The sequence below is a fragment of the Corvus hawaiiensis genome, chromosome 17 (genome assembly GCF_020740725.1).
Source record: "Corvus hawaiiensis isolate bCorHaw1 chromosome 17, bCorHaw1.pri.cur, whole genome shotgun sequence".
NCBI lineage: Eukaryota > Metazoa > Chordata > Aves > Passeriformes > Corvidae > Corvus > Corvus hawaiiensis.
This window is the reverse complement of record NC_063229.1, coordinates 9,143,454-9,159,380: the sequence shown is the minus strand read 5'-3', so window position 1 is coordinate 9,159,380 and position 15,927 is coordinate 9,143,454. Positions and strand designations below refer to the sequence as shown.

The 15,927-nt window shown below is 58.7% G+C and overlaps 1 protein-coding gene across 2 annotated transcripts; it reads left to right on the top strand.

The window, feature by feature from the left end:
- Positions 1-1,499: 1,499 nt before the first annotated feature.
- Positions 1,500-14,699, top strand: HM13 (histocompatibility minor 13). 2 transcript variants are annotated; one of them, XM_048322049.1, is made up of 13 exons: positions 1,500-1,700; positions 3,023-3,121; positions 4,329-4,411; positions 5,502-5,590; positions 6,357-6,442; positions 6,555-6,680; positions 8,580-8,637; positions 9,211-9,294; positions 9,637-9,673; positions 10,667-10,769; positions 11,541-11,626; positions 13,586-13,775; positions 14,414-14,699. In XM_048322049.1, exons 1-12 carry the CDS (start codon positions 1,515-1,517, stop codon positions 13,734-13,736), a joined length of 1,188 nt encoding a protein of 395 aa, XP_048178006.1. In that variant the 5' UTR covers positions 1,500-1,514; the 3' UTR covers positions 13,737-13,775; positions 14,414-14,699. The 2 variants fall into 2 exon arrangements, with proteins under 2 accessions (XP_048178006.1, XP_048178007.1); XM_048322050.1 differs by lacking the exon at positions 13,586-13,775.
- The last annotated feature ends 1,228 nt before the right edge of the window (positions 14,700-15,927 follow it).

Sequence of the window (15,927 nt, the reverse complement as noted above, 5' to 3'; positions counted from 1 at the left end):
GGTCCCAATGCCATCCATCTCTGCGTGGCCACCAGCCGTAGTACAATCTCCCCCAGTCCCCAGTGCTACCAGCCCCGGTGCCCACCACCCTGCTCCCACCCCCATGGGACCCCGCTGGCTCCTCGCTGGCACACGGCCACCCTGGGACAGCAGCCCCAGACTCCCCCCTCCCACCCTGCACAGCAACCCCACCCTTTGTGAGGATTCCCAAGCCAGGCTGGGATTTAGAAGGCAGATGGACCCTCGGAAGGGGTAGTGACAGGGTCAGGAGCTGTGCTGTGCCAGGCTGGGCCACGGCAGGCAGCAGGGTGGGATGCAGTGGGGTGCAGGGCACACTGCCTACTGCTGCCCATCCTTCTCCGCTGTGGGAGTAGCAGTCAGAGGGAGAGGGCAGCATCCCGGGCAGGAGGCCAACCCCGCAGAGAGGGGCTCCCAGGAGGCCTTCCCATCTGGCCTCCGCCTGAAACATGGAACTATGAATCACCCCGGTCCTGAAATAGATTCCTTCTATTTAAAATATAAAATTTAAAAGACATATAAAAAAAAAAAATCAAAGACTTGTGTTTTAATCCCTGCTGTGCTCCCATCTCCTGCCCATGGCTCAGATCTAAACTGGGGGCAGCAGCATTTCACTGTGCTCAGATCTTCACCAGTTTTTGCTCCTCAGCAGACTTTCATCCCAGCGAGGAGGAGGAGGAGGAAAAGGTGGCACAGCCGAGCTGCCAGTGGCTTGGAGTATTTGTGAGAAAAACACACATTTCGGCCAATTTTCCACCAGAACCCTGGTCCCAGTCCAGTGCACGGGGAGAATTTGCTGCCATTTATAAGGCATTTTACAGAGGGACTGTTGGCTCTGACCACGGGCGAGCTGGGAACAGTCAAGAAGATTCCCAAAAACGGGGGGGAGGTCCTTGGAAAACGGTGAAGGGCAGGAAAACCCAGAGCATCCCAGCAGCCCCCAACCCAACTCCCTCGGGTCTATGGCACAGAGAGCTGCCACCGAGCTCGTGCTCGGGGAGGGGCTGCGGGAAACCAGGAGGCGCCTCCTCGGGCTCTCCCCTGCCCTTCACACAGCGGGGGCTGGGCAGGGAGGGCCCGAGCGCTGCGCGGTCCCGAGCGCTGCGCGGTCCCGAGCGCTGCGCGGTCCCGAGCGCTGCGCGGCCCCAGAGCGCTGCGCGGCCCCGAGCGCTGCCCGGCTCCAGAGCGCGGCGCGGCCCCGAGCGCTGCGCGGCCCCGAGCGCGGCGCGGCCCCGAGCGCTGCCCGGCTCCAGAGCGCTGCGCGGCCCCGAGCGCTGCCCGGCTCCAGAGCGCGGCGCGGCCCCGAGCGCTGCGCGGCCCCGAGCGCGGCGCGGCCCCGAGCGCTGCCCGGCTCCAGAGCGCGGCGCGGCCCCGAGCGCTGCCCGGCTCCTGGCAGCGGGGCCGCGGGGCGGGGCCGGCCTCAGCGCCGCTACGCGTGACGCACTTCCGGCCGGTAAGGGGACGTGTCGGTGCGGACCGCGGTGGGAGCAGCCGCCATGGAGGAGCCCGCGGCGCACAACGGCAGCGCCGCCGGGGCCGCGCCCGGGGCCGGGACCGGGACCCCCGCCCGCCCGCCCGCCACCCCCGAGGGCATGGCGCTGGCCTACGGCAGCCTCGTCCTCATGGCGCTGCTGCCCATCTTCTTCGGGGCGCTGCGCTCCGTCAGCTGCGCCAAGAGCAAGGTATCCCCGCGGCTCGGGGCAGCCGGGCCTGTAGGCCTCGCCTCTCCCTAAGGGTTTCCTTCGGGCGCCCCGTTCCACGGGAGGACCGGCAGCTGCATGTCCCCAGCCCTGGGCCTGGAGACGCAGGGAACGCCGGGGAGAGAGTTGGCTTTCCCCGGGGCTTCTTTAGCCACGTCCTCACCGCCCCGATAAATTCAAGTGCTGCAAAACACAACCGTCCCTTGTCCCTCCTCAAGAGGAGCTGTGTTGGTGGGACTCGTGTGTGGCTTTGCCCCGCGGCACTGGGGCTGGTTCGGGGGTGCTCTCCTGTGGCACAGCCTGCCCTGTCCCGGTATCCCTCCCGCTGTTCTCTGCATCTCACAGCAGGGACTTAAATCCCAACACTTGGGCTGCTGTAGCTCAGGAGGGAGGACTGTTTTACATAGTCTGATCTATTACTATTTTTAAAATCTCCTTGTGTGCCCTTAAGCCTCATATTAGGGGCTTCAGCTGATCTTGAGGGGCTTCTGGCAGCCCAGGCGGTGGGGAGTTGTGAGCAGAGCCCAGCCGTGGTTCAGGGCGGGGGGTTCTCATCTCTCACTCTGCAGTGAGCAGCAGGAATTTGGGTGCCTCTGCACTGCTGGGCACAGCACGGGACAACTGCTGTGCCTGGGATAAGCTGCACAAGGGCTTCTGAGGTGTCCTCGATCTGTGCTGGCCGCAGGTGTTTGCCTGAGTGAGATTAGATCTCTGAGCAGCAGCCAGCTGGGTCTGGAGCAGGCAGGGAACAGGCAGAAGACAGGCAGCCCTCTGCCTCCTTGGAAAGCTGAAGGTCTCCTGTGGGAAATGGCTTGAAAGGGGCTGGTTGAGCTGGTGCAAAAATGTCTTGGAAGGGGTTTATAAATCTGGGGCTTTTGTGCACGAGAAGTGTCCCAAGAGCAAGGTGAGGGATGAGAAGGTGGCTGGAGAGACGCGTCGTGCGCAGGGTGATCGCAGATGGTGGCACAGATGGGGCTGGCTGGGCGTGAGCGGTGAGGGAGCCCAGCTCCCCTCTGGGCAGGGGAGAAAGGAACAACGCCAGCACAGGGATTTTTTCCTTCTCCAAGAGGAGAAAAGCAGTAAATTGTGGCTGCCCTGGGAAGGACAAGTGCAAGGTTTGTGTTTTCCATCTCAGGCTCTGCCTCTGACACAGGCTCACCTCCAGATACAGCAGGGGCCAGTGGGTGTTTTGTCCCTCTCGAAACCACTGTGGAGCCCTGCGTGTTGTGTCTGTTCACCCCCCTGCTCAGGTGTGAAGCCAGAGCAGGGGCTGATCCATTCCTGTCCTCTCCTTCCCTCCCCAGAACTCCTCGGAGATGCCAGAGACCATTACCAGCCGAGACGCTGCTCGCTTTCCCATTGTTGCCAGTTGCACCCTCCTGGGGCTCTACCTCTTCTTTAAAGTAAGTGAGTGGCACTGGAGCTGGGGCAGGACGTCCTCCTGCCTGGTAGGAGCTCCCATAATGGGTTGACTCTGGGTTTGGCCCTTAGTGTTGGGGCAGAAGGTGTGTAAGGCTGCACAGATCGAGCTCTTTGGTGTCACCGCGCGGGAGGACATCAGTTCTTGCCTGAATTGTCACAGCTTGGGGGAAATCAGAGCCTGTTTGTGCACAGGTTGGTTCTGGAGAGCTGCCGAGGAGCAAATAGCCCTGAGCTCTTCCTGCCTTTGTGGGCCAACGTGACAGGGCACAGGCTGCAGCCAGAGGGTGCCAGGGACTCTGAGGGGTAAATGCTGCTGCCTCTGTGTTGTGCTCCGTGCTGTGCTCCTGGAGCCATGTTGGCTGCAAGTCTGGGGGAGCCCCTGTGTGATCAGGTGAAGTCTTTCAGACGTTCAGAGCCCACAGGCAGAGTCAGATGACCTGAGAAGTGGATGGGAGCTCTTAGCAGCATGTGCTTTTGTTGATGTGGAGAAGGTGTCTTGGCCTCAAGCACCTTCGGCTACCTATGCAGGTCTGGCACGTGGCTGAGGTCCCAGAGGGGTCTGGAGAGCTGTAGGGCTGCAACACAGAGTAGTCCATGGGCATGGCAGGTTCCAGCTGTGCTGTTTTGGGAGAGCTGCAAGGTGCCAGGGTGCTCCTGGCTGTCCAGGAGGTGAGGGTTAAGGTGCAGAGTTGGGAATGGTGCAGTTCAGTCCCTTCTCTGCCAATGGCTGTGTGCCATGTGCTCTCCTATTCCAGCATCCCCCTTCCAGGAGAGCAGGGAGGGCCCCAGGATCCCTCCACGCTGGTTTGTAGGTGTGTGATTCAGTAAGGGAGCGTGTGTCTTGGAGGGCAGGAGTTTTAATAATGCCCTGTTTAATTAGGGCAGGGGATGCTGCTGCTGCCCTGGGCCTGGGCAGCCCCTGGGAGCGGTGCCTCACTCCCTGCTCTGCAGGGGAAGCTCTGGCCTCCTTTCTGCAGCTCACAGATGCACAACAGCTCACGGGCCCATTGTGCTTGTTCTTTGAGCACATGGCTATTTCCAACATATTCTCCCTCAGCATGCAGGAATTTGGGTTATTCCAGTTATTCTTCTCATCTCCCTGGAGCACTGACACAGCTGCTGCCAACAGGAGCATGAGGATGGGGAGGATGCTGTGTTAACTAACCCCTGTGTGGTTTTGTCTTGCAGATATTCTCTCAAGAGTACATCAATCTTCTGCTTTCCATGTATTTCTTTGTGCTGGGGATCCTGGCCCTGTCCCACACTATCAGGTACAGCACAAGGATAGGTGTGACTGGCACAGGGCTACCCAAGGCTTCAGTTCATTTTATTGGGAGGGTTTTAGAGCACCATTACCCTGCAGCAGAGCCAGGTCTTTAGGGTATTTGCCCAGCCTCTTAGGGTGTTGTCCCTTGGTGATGGGAACCAAGGCCCTGGGGGTCCTAGGAAGCCAGCACCCCATACAGCATCACTGGGAGAGCTTGTGGAAGTGTGAGTGGATGCTATGATGGGAGAAGGCCAACTCACCCGGAGGAGCTTCAGTGGCTCAGCATCACAGAATCAGAATATCCTGAGTTGGAAGGGACCCACAAGGATTGAGTCCAACTTCCGACCCTTCACAGGACAACTCCAAAAATCCCACCGTTTTCCTGAGAGTGTTTTCCAAACAGTTCTTGAAATCTGGCAGGCTCGGGGCCATGACCATATCCCTGGGGAGTCTGTAACAGAGCCCAGCCACCCTCTGGGTGAAGAACCTTTTCCTGATATCCAACTTAAACCCCTCTTGCTGCCCTGCAGAGGAAAGAGCTCTTCAGCACCCTTATTGGGATGGGTGACAGAGGCAGCTGGAGCTCATGGTAACGTCCCTGGCCTCTCGTGGCAGTGCATGGCATGAGGTGTTGAAAGCTCAGGCTGTTTCAGTAACCGAAAAAGTCGAACTGGTTTCCTGTTTCCTGAGCTCTGGGGCACTGGGGACCAGATGCTTTCCCTAGACTGGTGCTGGGCAAGGGCTTTGCTCTGCTTCTGGCTCTGCAGCAGACCCAGTCACTGATGGCCCAGCCAGTGCTGGGTACCCAGAGGATTGCTGGGGGGCATTTGCTGGGGTCTGGGGTGGGTCCTTCTTTCTTGTGGGTGATGCTCCATTTTCTTGCCCTGGAGTATGTGGGGGGCTGTCACAATACAGCCAGATCAGATCTCTGTGCAGGATGAGTTGCTGTGGCTCCTGCCAGTCCCTGGTGGAGCAGAACCTGGCGTTTCCCCATCTTGGGAGGGGGCATGGGGCCCCCTCAAATGCAGAGGTGCTGGGCAGCACCTCTTGCGGGGTTTCTGTCAAACTGCCCTTCTCTGCACCTCTCGTTTCAGCCCCATGATGAACAGATTCTTCCCTGCAAATTTCCCCAACAAACAGTACCAGCTCCTCTTCACCCAGGGCTCCGGGGAGAGCAAGGAGGGTACGTTGGCTCGCCGGTCTTTCAGGGGAGCCTGAATGTTTTCTGCCTTTACTGTTCTTTTTTTTTTTTCTTTATTTTTTGGTCTTATGACTCTCAGCCCATTGAAACAACCTTCTCAAAGACTCGCCTCTTGCTCCCCGCTGAGCTTCCATAGCCAGTGTGAGCCCCGTGTATCCCTGCAGAGCTGGGCTGGCACTCTGCCTCTGTGCTGCCTCTGGCTGGCAGGGAGACCCCAGAAACACCTCCCAGAGTGCTGTAGGGAGGATGGAGCTATAGCTGTTGTTAAAAGCACAGCCTTTATTTAAGCCCCTTGGAAAGCACAGGTCTGACTGGTTTGTGCTGCCTTATCTGGGCCAGATCTTTGCACTGGCAGAAGATGCTTTTGATAAGTATCCTGCCCCATAGTAGCTTTACTGGTAAAGGAGTATTTCTGGTGATACCACCACGAGTTAACTGGCACAGGAAGAGGGAGAAGATTTGTCTCTCCCTGCCTTAGGCAGTGCCTGAATCCGATTTCCTTATTGACAGCAGGACCGCGGGTGCTGTCCATGTGCAGCGTCTGGCTGAAGGAGAAGGTCTGAGCTTTCCAGGGCCCACTGCTTGTTCCCAGGCGGTTTGCACGTGTGTACCACAGATACAGTCCCCTCGTTAGGGACATGAGCACTGAGCTCTGGGCTCCCCAGCTGTGGAATCACTCATCTCAGCCCTGCACGGGAAGGGGAGCTGCCCGGCCTGCCCCAAGTCTGACTTCTCTGTTTTCTTGCAGAAATAGTGAATTACGAGTTTGACACCAAGGATCTTGTGTGCCTGGCCTTGAGCAGTGTTGTGGGAGTCTGGTACCTGCTGAGAAAGGTAAATGAGGCACAGCTGGGGACTGGGCTGGATCAGACACGGACCCATTTCCATGCAAGATGGGGGTTCCATGTGCAGCAGGACCTAGATCTCTTTTTCCTGTCCTTCTCAGCACTGGATTGCCAACAATCTCTTCGGGCTGGCATTCTCCCTCAACGGGGTGGAGCTGCTGCACCTGAACAACGTCAGCACTGGCTGTATCTTGCTTGGGGGCCTCTTCATCTACGACGTGTTCTGGGTAAGCGGGAGCGTTCCACAGGCCATTGGTGGAAGCATGTATCTGGCATTCTGCCTTTCTGGAGGCACCATGCTGGCTGGACACACACTTGCAGTCAGAATTTTCACTTTCTCAGCCCAGAGGGGTGTGGCAGGGTTGATGACAGAATCCACAGTGGCAGAATGTGGCTCATCAAATGTGTTTTCTTTTATTCTCTCACTCAGAGAGTCCAGGACTGGCAGGGACCTCATCAGGGCTATTGTGGGGTACTTGGTGTGTGTCATATCTGGTCCTATATTCCCCACTGTGGTCTTCCCAATCCCTGACAGCTGTTGGGTGGGCTGGAGGCTGCTCTGGGGCACACTGAGCCTGCTTGTGTGAGCTGTGCCTTGGCTCTCTCATCTGCTGGTTTCGTTAGTGTCCTTCTGTTCTCTTGCACAGAGGACCAGACCTTGGAATGCCTCCAGTCCCTTTTCCTCAGCCAATGCTGCACCCTGACTTTTTCCTTTTGAGGTTTTCCTTATTTGTTGCAGTGTATTTGAGCTGCTTTTTTAGAGGAAAGGGGAGGGGAAGGCAGGAACGCAGTCGTGTGCTCTGCTCCATGCATGGAGAATGTGACTCCTTGTAATGTCTGTATTCCCCAGTCCTTCCTGCTGCCTCCACCTTCTGAATCACCATGTTTCCAAATGTCTGAGAGCCTTGTATACACTGAGGTCTGTCCAGCAGCTCTGCAGCTGCCTGTGTAATCCCTCCATATTTACACCTGGCTACTGTGGGTTGTTTGTACTTGGCCAGTGCTGCCCCTGTTTCCCAGGCTCGTTAACATTCTGGGCTCTGTGGTTTTTTAGCCTGTGGGCCACTTCCTCCACAGCTCTCAGCTGGAGAGGACTCAGCCTTCTGCCTTAGCACACCTGGTGCCCCAGGCCCTGCTTAGTGTGTGAGCGTCTTCCCGGTGCTTTGGAGACAGCGAGTGCACCCCTCTGCTCTCCATTTGCTGGCTGTCTCCCACCTCGGCTTCCCCAAGGATTATAGTATTGCCCTTACAGAAGGGCTGCCTTGAAGTGGAGGCCCTCTTACTGTGCCCCTCTGCAGGAACTGGTCACTTGGATCTTGGCACGGATTTAATCACAGTGAGATCCCAGGAGGGTTTCAAGGAGGAAGGAGATCTCAGTGTGTTGATGCTGTTGCCCGCACATAGTCTTGGGGGTGAATTTGCATGTGGTGGTTTTTTTTCCCTGATCCCAGTGTGGAGTCCTGTCACTCTGTGACAATGCTCAGAACTTGCTGCACCTTATGGGAGTCAATCTGATGCTTTAAGACTTCCCTTTAATCCAAGGCTCCAGGATCTTGCTCACCCAGTGCTAACCAGCACCTGTTTTTTGTGCCTGCTGGACTGGAGGCTTGGAGATGGAAAGGAGCAGAGGTCAGGGTGGCTGCCCTCAGTGTTTACAGTCCACCCCCCAAACACTGCCAGTATTTACAGCTGATAGGGGCGTGCAAGTAAATGACCTCAGAGCACACTGCAGCTGATCTGACACTTGCCCCGTCCCTGCTGGAAGCTCCCAGGCTGGGACGCTCCACTGGGAGCTCCTGCCCTCCAACTGGACTTTCCATGGAGCTGACTGATTAAAGCTGAAGCGAGGTGCAGGGCTGGGTGGTGGGCAGCAGCTCTGCCATGTGAGTGCTGTCCCCATGCTGCTCTGAGAGCAGGACAGCCATGAAGCGGCCACCTCCTCCAGTGCCGTCATGTGTCTCCTCCCCCGGACAGTGGGCCGGCTTGCAGGGCTCCTGCACCCATATTTTGGCAGGTCTTTGACTGTTTTCTGCCCCTGAGGCCACTCCTGGCCCTGGGGTGAGGCTGTAGCTGAGCATGTGTGTGTTCCTGTGCAGCTGTGGTCACCTTGGGCTCCTCTGTTGTAGGTCTTTGGCACCAATGTGATGGTGACAGTTGCCAAATCATTCGAGGCGCCAATAAAACGTGAGTAGATCTTCCCTGTGTGTTGGGGTCTGTTCTGCTGCAGGCCCTGCCCCATGCACCCTCCACCTCTGGAGATGGCTCGGGCTGGGATGTGTGCAGGAACATTTCCTGCTAGAGACCCCTCCTCCCTGTCATTGGTCAGCCTCAAGTCAAGACAGGTCTCTGGAGAGGGATGGTTTGCAGAGCCCTGGTCTGTCTGGGTCACTCTGCACCTTTGGAGTGCACAATTTCACCTTTACAAAAAAAAGAGTCCAAACCAAATAAACACCACAAAAAAAAACCAAAAAAAACCCCAAAAAAACCCAAAAAACCAAAAACCACAGAGCCCCAAAGCAGCAGGAGGGGTGAACTGGTGCTGCTGTGGAGCATGCAGTAGTTTGGGTCCTGGGACCCCTTGGTTTCTTGTCCTGGAATTGTCAGAGAAAGAACAAGGGGAGCTACAGGGAAGGAGGGGGCTGAGGGCAGGAACAGGTCCCTTGCCCTGCTCTTGTCCCTGTTTGCCAGGCCCAGTGGGGCTGGGGTCTACTCGGTGGGGACACTCCCCCTCACTGTGCTTCGCTCTGCCCCTCGCAGTGGTTTTCCCTCAGGACCTGCTGGAGAAGGGGCTGGATGCTGACAACTTCGCCATGCTGGGACTGGGAGACATCGTCATTCCGGGTGAGGACAGAAGAGCGGGGACGGGACTGGGATCTCCTTCGAGGGGGCTGCGGGGAGCTGAGCAGGTGCCTCGCTCTGCCCTTGGCCAGGCGCAGCCCCGCGCGGGTCTCCGGTGGGTTGGGAGTCTCCCCGCAGGTCCGGGTGCTGTCCCGGTGCCGCGTGCCACGAGAGGGCACTGTCACCCCGGGCACGGCACCGGCCCCGGAGCGCCGCGGCTCCTGCCCTGCCTTCCTCAGCCTGCCCTGCCGCTCCAGGCCCTCGCTGTCCCTTCCCTGCTCCTCTGGCCCCTTGCTGTCCCTTCTCTGCCGCTTCCAGCCCCTCATTGTTTCCTTCTCCCTACAGGGATCTTCATTGCCTTGCTGCTGCGGTTTGATATCAGGTGAGCAGGCGGCAGGGAAGGGTCTCTGGCAGGTTGGATCTTGCAGCATATTTGAGCTGCTTTTATAGGGGAAAGAAGAGATGGGGGAGCCAGGAGCGCAGTCATGTGCTCCCTTCTGGAGCTGGGCATAGGGACTTGGGAGCAGGGCAGGGGAAAGGAAAAGCTCTTGGAAGAGGGGGCTGGCTCTGTGGGTATGCCCTGAGCACTGGGGATGAGTTTGGGTTTGAGTTCAGGCATAGGTAGGGCAGGCAGCATAGGAATGGGAATCGGGGCAGCAGCATGTAACAGCCCCAGAGAGCCTCACCAGCTCCCTGAAACCAAGGAGTGGAGGGCAGTGAGAGAAAGCAGTGACAGCGTGGGAAAGAGCTGGGAGTGCTGGCACCTGGGAAGTGCTCGCGTGGATGCAAATCAGTGCCTGGCAGTGCTGGCTGCCTCCAGGTTACCACTGACGTTGGAGGAAGCAGCTCCAGGGAAGCTGCGCCTACAGCCAGGCTGCAGCAGTTGCCCCACACCGAAAGGCTCCGGGAAGCAGGGTGCTCTGTGACTGCAGTGGTGTGGCCCCGCTCCCACTGCTCTTGCAAAGACCCTCTGGTCTGTGCCAGCTCTTCCAGGTGTTGCCACCCACATCCTGCCTGCACCTGCTGGGAATCCCAGTTCTCACAGCCTGCCCTGTGATAAAACAGCAACTGCTGAGAGCCAGGGACAGGCCAGTCTCCACCAAGACAACAGGGCCTTCTCCCTGGGTTCCAGCCCCAGCCCTTCCCAGTTGCCATCCAGCAGCAGGATCGCTTGCGTCCTTCCCTTCTGCAGCCCCTCACCTGGGTATTACTGCCTCCAGTCCCACACTGCTCGCACAACACGGGGGCTGCACAGGCAGAACATTGCTCCCCACACTCCAGCATGGTGGGAGATGGCTGAGAGTACCAGGCCAATTCCATTTCGGCCACTGGCATTCCAGACCTGAGGTCACTGAGCTCTTCCCTTTCCCTACAGCCTGAAGAAGAACACGCACACGTATTTCTACACCAGCTTTGTGGCCTACATCTTTGGGCTGGGCCTCACCATATTCATCATGCACATCTTCAAGCACGCCCAGGTGAGCTCCACCCTGCTGCCTCCTGTGGATGCACATCCAAGTGGGTCAGGCCAGCTTGGCCACGAAGTTCTGCATCCTGCCAGGAAAAAGATTTATTCCTCTTCTCTTGGCTTTTATTTTCCAGTGCCTGCCTGTACCTTTCCCTGTCCAAAGCTCCTGTGCCCAGCTGGAGCAGAGGCCTGTTTGGGGCAAGGCTCCCTGTTGTCAACAGCCCCTCAGCCAGGGGCCCTGTGTTTTTTGGCTCTTTGCAGCCAAGCTGCCCTGAGCACCCACTGGCTGTGCTGCAGGGGGCCTTGGGAGCCCATACACTGTGGTCTGCACAGGGGCTTCAGTGTGTTCATGGCCCACTGGAACCTCACAGTGAGGACTTTCACTGAATCCCAGAAAGGTTTGGGAAGGGACCTTGGAGACCATCTTGTTCCAGCTCCCCAGCCACAGGCAGAGACACCTTCCACTAGACCAGGCTGCTCCAAGCCCTGTCCAACCTGGCCTTGAACACTTCCCAGGATTGAACATCCACAGCTTCTCTGGGCTGCCTGTGCCAGGATCTCACCCCGCTCACAGGGAAGAATTTCCTCCTAATACCAATCTGGCTTCATGCTGCTGCAGCTCTGACTTAGCTCTTGAAGCTGCTTTTTGGGGTGTTAACCATCTGTGCAGCCATGTGACAGACACCATGGGTGCAGAGGAGACAAGGCCATGAGCTCACCTTGCACTCCTCCCAAGGGGTGATTTGTGGTTTGGTTTAACAGTTGTTTTTCTTCCCCACAGCCTGCGCTGCTGTACCTGGTCCCCGCCTGCATTGGATTCCCACTTCTCGTGGCCTTGGCAAAGGGAGAAGTAACTGAAATGTTCAGGTGAGCCTCAGCTGGGGATGGAGCTGTTTTGCCGGCGGCGCTGGAGCACATGAAGCGTGCAGATGTTCCCACGCCTGGGCACAGCTGGAGGGACGGGTTCATCTGGGCATGCTCTGGGTGTGCGCCGGCACGTGCGTGGGTGGAGGGAGCGGGTCTGTGTTTGTACACGCCGGGCCTGGCTCCAGCCGCCTCCTGGGAGCTGTGGTGTGGTACCAGCAGGCAGCACCTGGTATTGCTTTACACCCCAGTGACAGGCTCTTCCCATGCGCTGGCAGGCAGGGGAGGGTGGGACTGCACACCTGGTGTGGAGATACTTGGTCATTGTGTCCCAGGGCCTGTGGGTGGGGAAAAAGTGGAGCCAGAGCTGGCTGTGAGAGCAGCCAAGGCTGGTTCGAGCACATCCCAACCTCCCTGCTTGGGCAAAGTCTCCTGGTTTGCAGCAGTCTCCCTGCCCCACAGACTGTGGATACAGAGGAAGGGGGACCGGGCTGTTGTGCTCCAGCTGTTCCCTCAGCCTGTCCATGCTGTGGGCAGCTCTGGCTTCCTGCCTGGGAGCTGTTTCTCTGTCATGCTTGAGACTTGGTGGTGGCTCAGTACAGTAATGATGGTTGATGCAGAGGAGGGGAGGGAACATCCTAAAGCAGAGCTGTGCACCATCCAGCCTCCCTAGTGCCCTTTCCCCAGGGAGCCTCCCTGAGCTCCCAGCCTGCTCAGAGGGCTCAACGGGAAGCCAGCTGTCCTCCCTCCTCCCTCCCCTCCCCTCCCCTCCCCTCCCCTCCCCTCCCCTGGGAGATGCAGGTATGCGTGTTCCCAGCGGCTCTCAGCTGGGCCATCCCCAGCCCTGCCGCACCTGCCCCTCCTTTGATGTTTGCTTCTGACGATCACTGCTGCAGGCGCTGAGTGTCCTGGGATCGTCCTTCCTGTGCACCTGGGATCGTGCAGCCGCTCTCCCCAGTGCTGTGACTCACCAGCTGACAGCAGCAGCACCTCCTGCCAGGAAACTGGGGAGAGATGAGCTGTGAGGCTGGGCCCACTGGGCAGCAAGGAGCACAGGGAGCCTGATAGCCAGGGGCTAGTGCACCTCATCCCCCCACCCCCCAGAGCAGTAGCACAAGCTGTTCCAGCAGCAAAATGTTGCCAGGGCAAGGGCAGGATGCTGGAGAGTTGCAAACTTGACAACCCGTGAGGCCAGACCTCCCTTGAAGTGGCTCCAGTTGCAGGCAGAGGAAGTGGGATTCAGAGGGACCGATGCCTGGAGGACAGTGGCTCCCACCACAGGAATCCCACCAGGTGTAGCTCTGCTGTGCTGCTTCACTGCACCCTGATCCTCCCTGGAGCTGGCAGTTCCTGTGGTCTCTGCCTGCACGTGGTGTCTCACAGCAGTGAGGGTCTGCAGGCAGGGTGGGAGTGAGCAGATCCATGCTGCCAGCCCAGGGAAGGGGTGCTGGTGGAGCAGAGGTGGGTGACACTGGGATCAGCTTCATGGCTCTCAGCCTTTCCAAACCTCCCTAGGCTAGGTGGGAAGCTCTGCTCTGCCTCCCTCAGCAGTGAGAACCCATCCTGCCCCTCACACCTGCTGTGGGCACGCTGTCCTTGAGTGGCAGGACAGGGTCTGCTGCATCTCCCTGTGACCTGCCCAGCCCCTGGGCTGCTCCACTGCCACCTCCCCACTGCTCAGGCTTGCTCTCCTTTGGTTCTGGCTGCCTGGCTCTGCTCATGCCAGTGGGAGCTGCCTCATCCCTGAGTTTCAGTGCTCACTTTTCCATGCTGCAGCCCTGTCCTGGAGTCTGCAGGCAAGGAGAGGTCAGCGGGTGCCAGCAGGTGAAGGGGGGTGCCAGGCTTCCTGCACAGGGTGGTGCATTCTCAGTGCTCTCACTCCAAAACTCTTCTGCTTTTTCTCTCTCCCCCCTCTCCTTTCTGTCCTTGTCTTTCCCTTCCTGCTTCCTCTCTCTCCTGCAGCTATGAATCCTCTGCTGAAATCTTGCCACACACACCAAGACTTACCCACTTCCCCACGGTGTCTGGCTCGCCGGCCAGCCTGGCTGATTCCATGCAGCAGAAACTGTCCTGTCCCCGCCGACGCCGGCAGCAGAGCCCTAGTGCCATGTAGCCACTGCCGCTGGGGCCTCTTGTCTGTCGCTCTGGCCAGGTAGGGGCAGGTCCTGGCTCTCCCTGGTCCAAGCTCTCCGTATTTCCAGCTCTCCTTGCTCCATGGGCAGAGGCTGGAGCTGTGCTGCGCTGCTGTGGGCCAGCTTCTCTCCCGTTCTGAGAGAGGAGACTGGGAAGGGCAAGAGGATTTGACATCCCAGCTCTTGTCCTTTCTGCTTGGAGCAACATTGCTGTTTCCTTAGCTAGAGCCCTGGGGCTGCTGGTGGAGGGGGTTTGCAGCCAGAGGAGTGCGACCCCAGGAGGGAGCACTGCTGTTGGTCTTGCTGCAGTTCCCCTGTTAACCGGCCCCACTGGCACCAGTGCTCAGCCAGGGAAAGCATGTGCTATCCAGGATATCCAGTAGTGCTCTTGGGAACAAGGACAGACCCTCGGGCACAGTCTGGCCCCTGGCTGGGTCCACCCTATCCTTGGAGATGTCTGAGGGGGATGCATCCCTCATCTCCCTGCCTGGGCTCTGCCCCATGGGGTTTCCTGTGCTGGGGGCTGATGGCTGGAGCCCACCTTGTCCTCAGCAGCAGCAGGGCAGACCCCAAGGCCACAGGCTGGGCTGTCCCCACGTGGCAGAGGGCTCTGTCCCCAGGAAGGAGCTGGCCCCACTCATGTCCCTCTTGTCCCCAGCTACGAGGAGAGCTCAACCCCCAAGGAGGTGCCAGGGGCTTCCAAAGAAGAGCCAACAGAAGCCTCCAAGAAGGAGAAGTGACCTTGCCCGTGGGCCATACCCAGTGCTGCTGGGGTGGGGCCCTTCAAGACCCTCTGCAAGTGACAGACGATGAAACAATTGTGCAAGAGCATCGTGTTGTGTGTGTCGGAGCAGCCACCCAGGTGGGGTATCGATGTATGCCGGTTTTTAAATTTTGTATTGTGCATTTGCTTTCTCTCATATTAAACCATGTTGAAGGAAGGAGTGCTGGTGTGGCCGTGCCCCTGCTCAGCTGCCCAGCCGGCACCGGGATTGGCGTCCAGCTCACCCACCTTCTCCCAGTGGGGCCAGTGGCCATTGTCTGGCTGTTTCCAAGTGACCAAGTGACCGTCCCCTTCCCCCTCCCACTCCTCTGGCACTGGGCCTTCCCCCAGCCTGGCCCCTGCTTTGCGATACCCAGATTTAGGGCTGCAGTCACTGACCTCTGTGTGGGTTTGAGCTGGGATTTGGCCCCAGAACAGCGTGGCTGAGCAGGGATCGGGATGCAGGAGCCCCACAGGGTGGGGACGTGCTCTGCCTCAGCTGCTGGGGTGCTCATCGAGCTGAGGCTAACCCTCCATGGCCTGGGGGAGAGGGAATGGGAGGGGTAGGGATGGGTGACTCCAAACCCAGCCCTGGAGCAGGGTGAGGACAGCATGGATTGTCCCCCTTCCTTGCAGGGAGCCAGGCACCATGCTGCACCCCTTGGGGCTGGGATGGGCAGAGGATGCTGGTGCAGGCATGGGGGCTGGAGGGGCTGCAGGCAGGGGCAGCTCCAGCATCCACCTCGGCTTCCACTGGGACCAGCTGCCCTGTGTCCTGCAGCACTGGCAGTGTCCTCCCTACCCCTCCTGGGGGCCCACATGTGGAGGATCCTGCATCTCTCTGGCCATGCCCACTGCCAGAATAAATAGAAAGTGTTTGCTGGCTTGGCAGCTCCTCCACAAAAGCCGTATTGAACCATTATTCCCTGCGCCGGCTGCGAGCACTAAAAGTGGCGCCTCGCGTTCTGCCATCTAATGACCCTTCGCAGGCTCCTACAGATGTTTTCTATGACTTACAGCTCCTTTTCCAACAGCCCTGTCCGCAAAAACAAGAGGGGCCACTTTAATTCCAATTAAATACCTCCAGCTAAGCAAACAGTGTGCAGCAGGGTCTGGGTACAGCACGGCCGCCAGGCCCAGCCCACCGAGTCGCTGAGTCTAGACTCCAGATGTGATTTCACCAGCCTCCAGTGTTCCGTGGAAAAGGACTCTGGCTCTGCCGTGGGGTGCAGGACCCTACCCTGAGTCAGGACCCCACTCCCCAGCCTGGTGTGTCCCTTGGTGTGGGGCTGGCACCACATCTTGGGAGGCTCTGCATCCTCCCTGGCTTCGGGTGGTGGGAGCTGCATCCCTACGCAGCCTCCAGAGGCCCCAAAAGTGCAGGAGCAGGCTGGGGGGTGCACAGGGTA

What these genes read in the sequence shown, in the direction of transcription:
- HM13 (XM_048322049.1), top strand. Translation starts at nt 1,515, where the DNA reads ATGGAGGAGCCCGCGGCGCACAACGGCAGCGCCGCCGGGGCCGCGCCC. An exon ending in GGGAGACATCGTCATTCCGG is followed by an intron (nt 9,295 to 9,636) that starts GTGAGGACAGAA and finishes TTCTCCCTACAG; the next exon opens with GGATCTTCATTGCCTTGCTG. An exon ending in GAAGTAACTGAAATGTTCAG is followed by an intron (nt 11,627 to 13,585) that starts GTGAGCCTCAGC and finishes TCTCTCCTGCAG; the next exon opens with CTATGAATCCTCTGCTGAAA.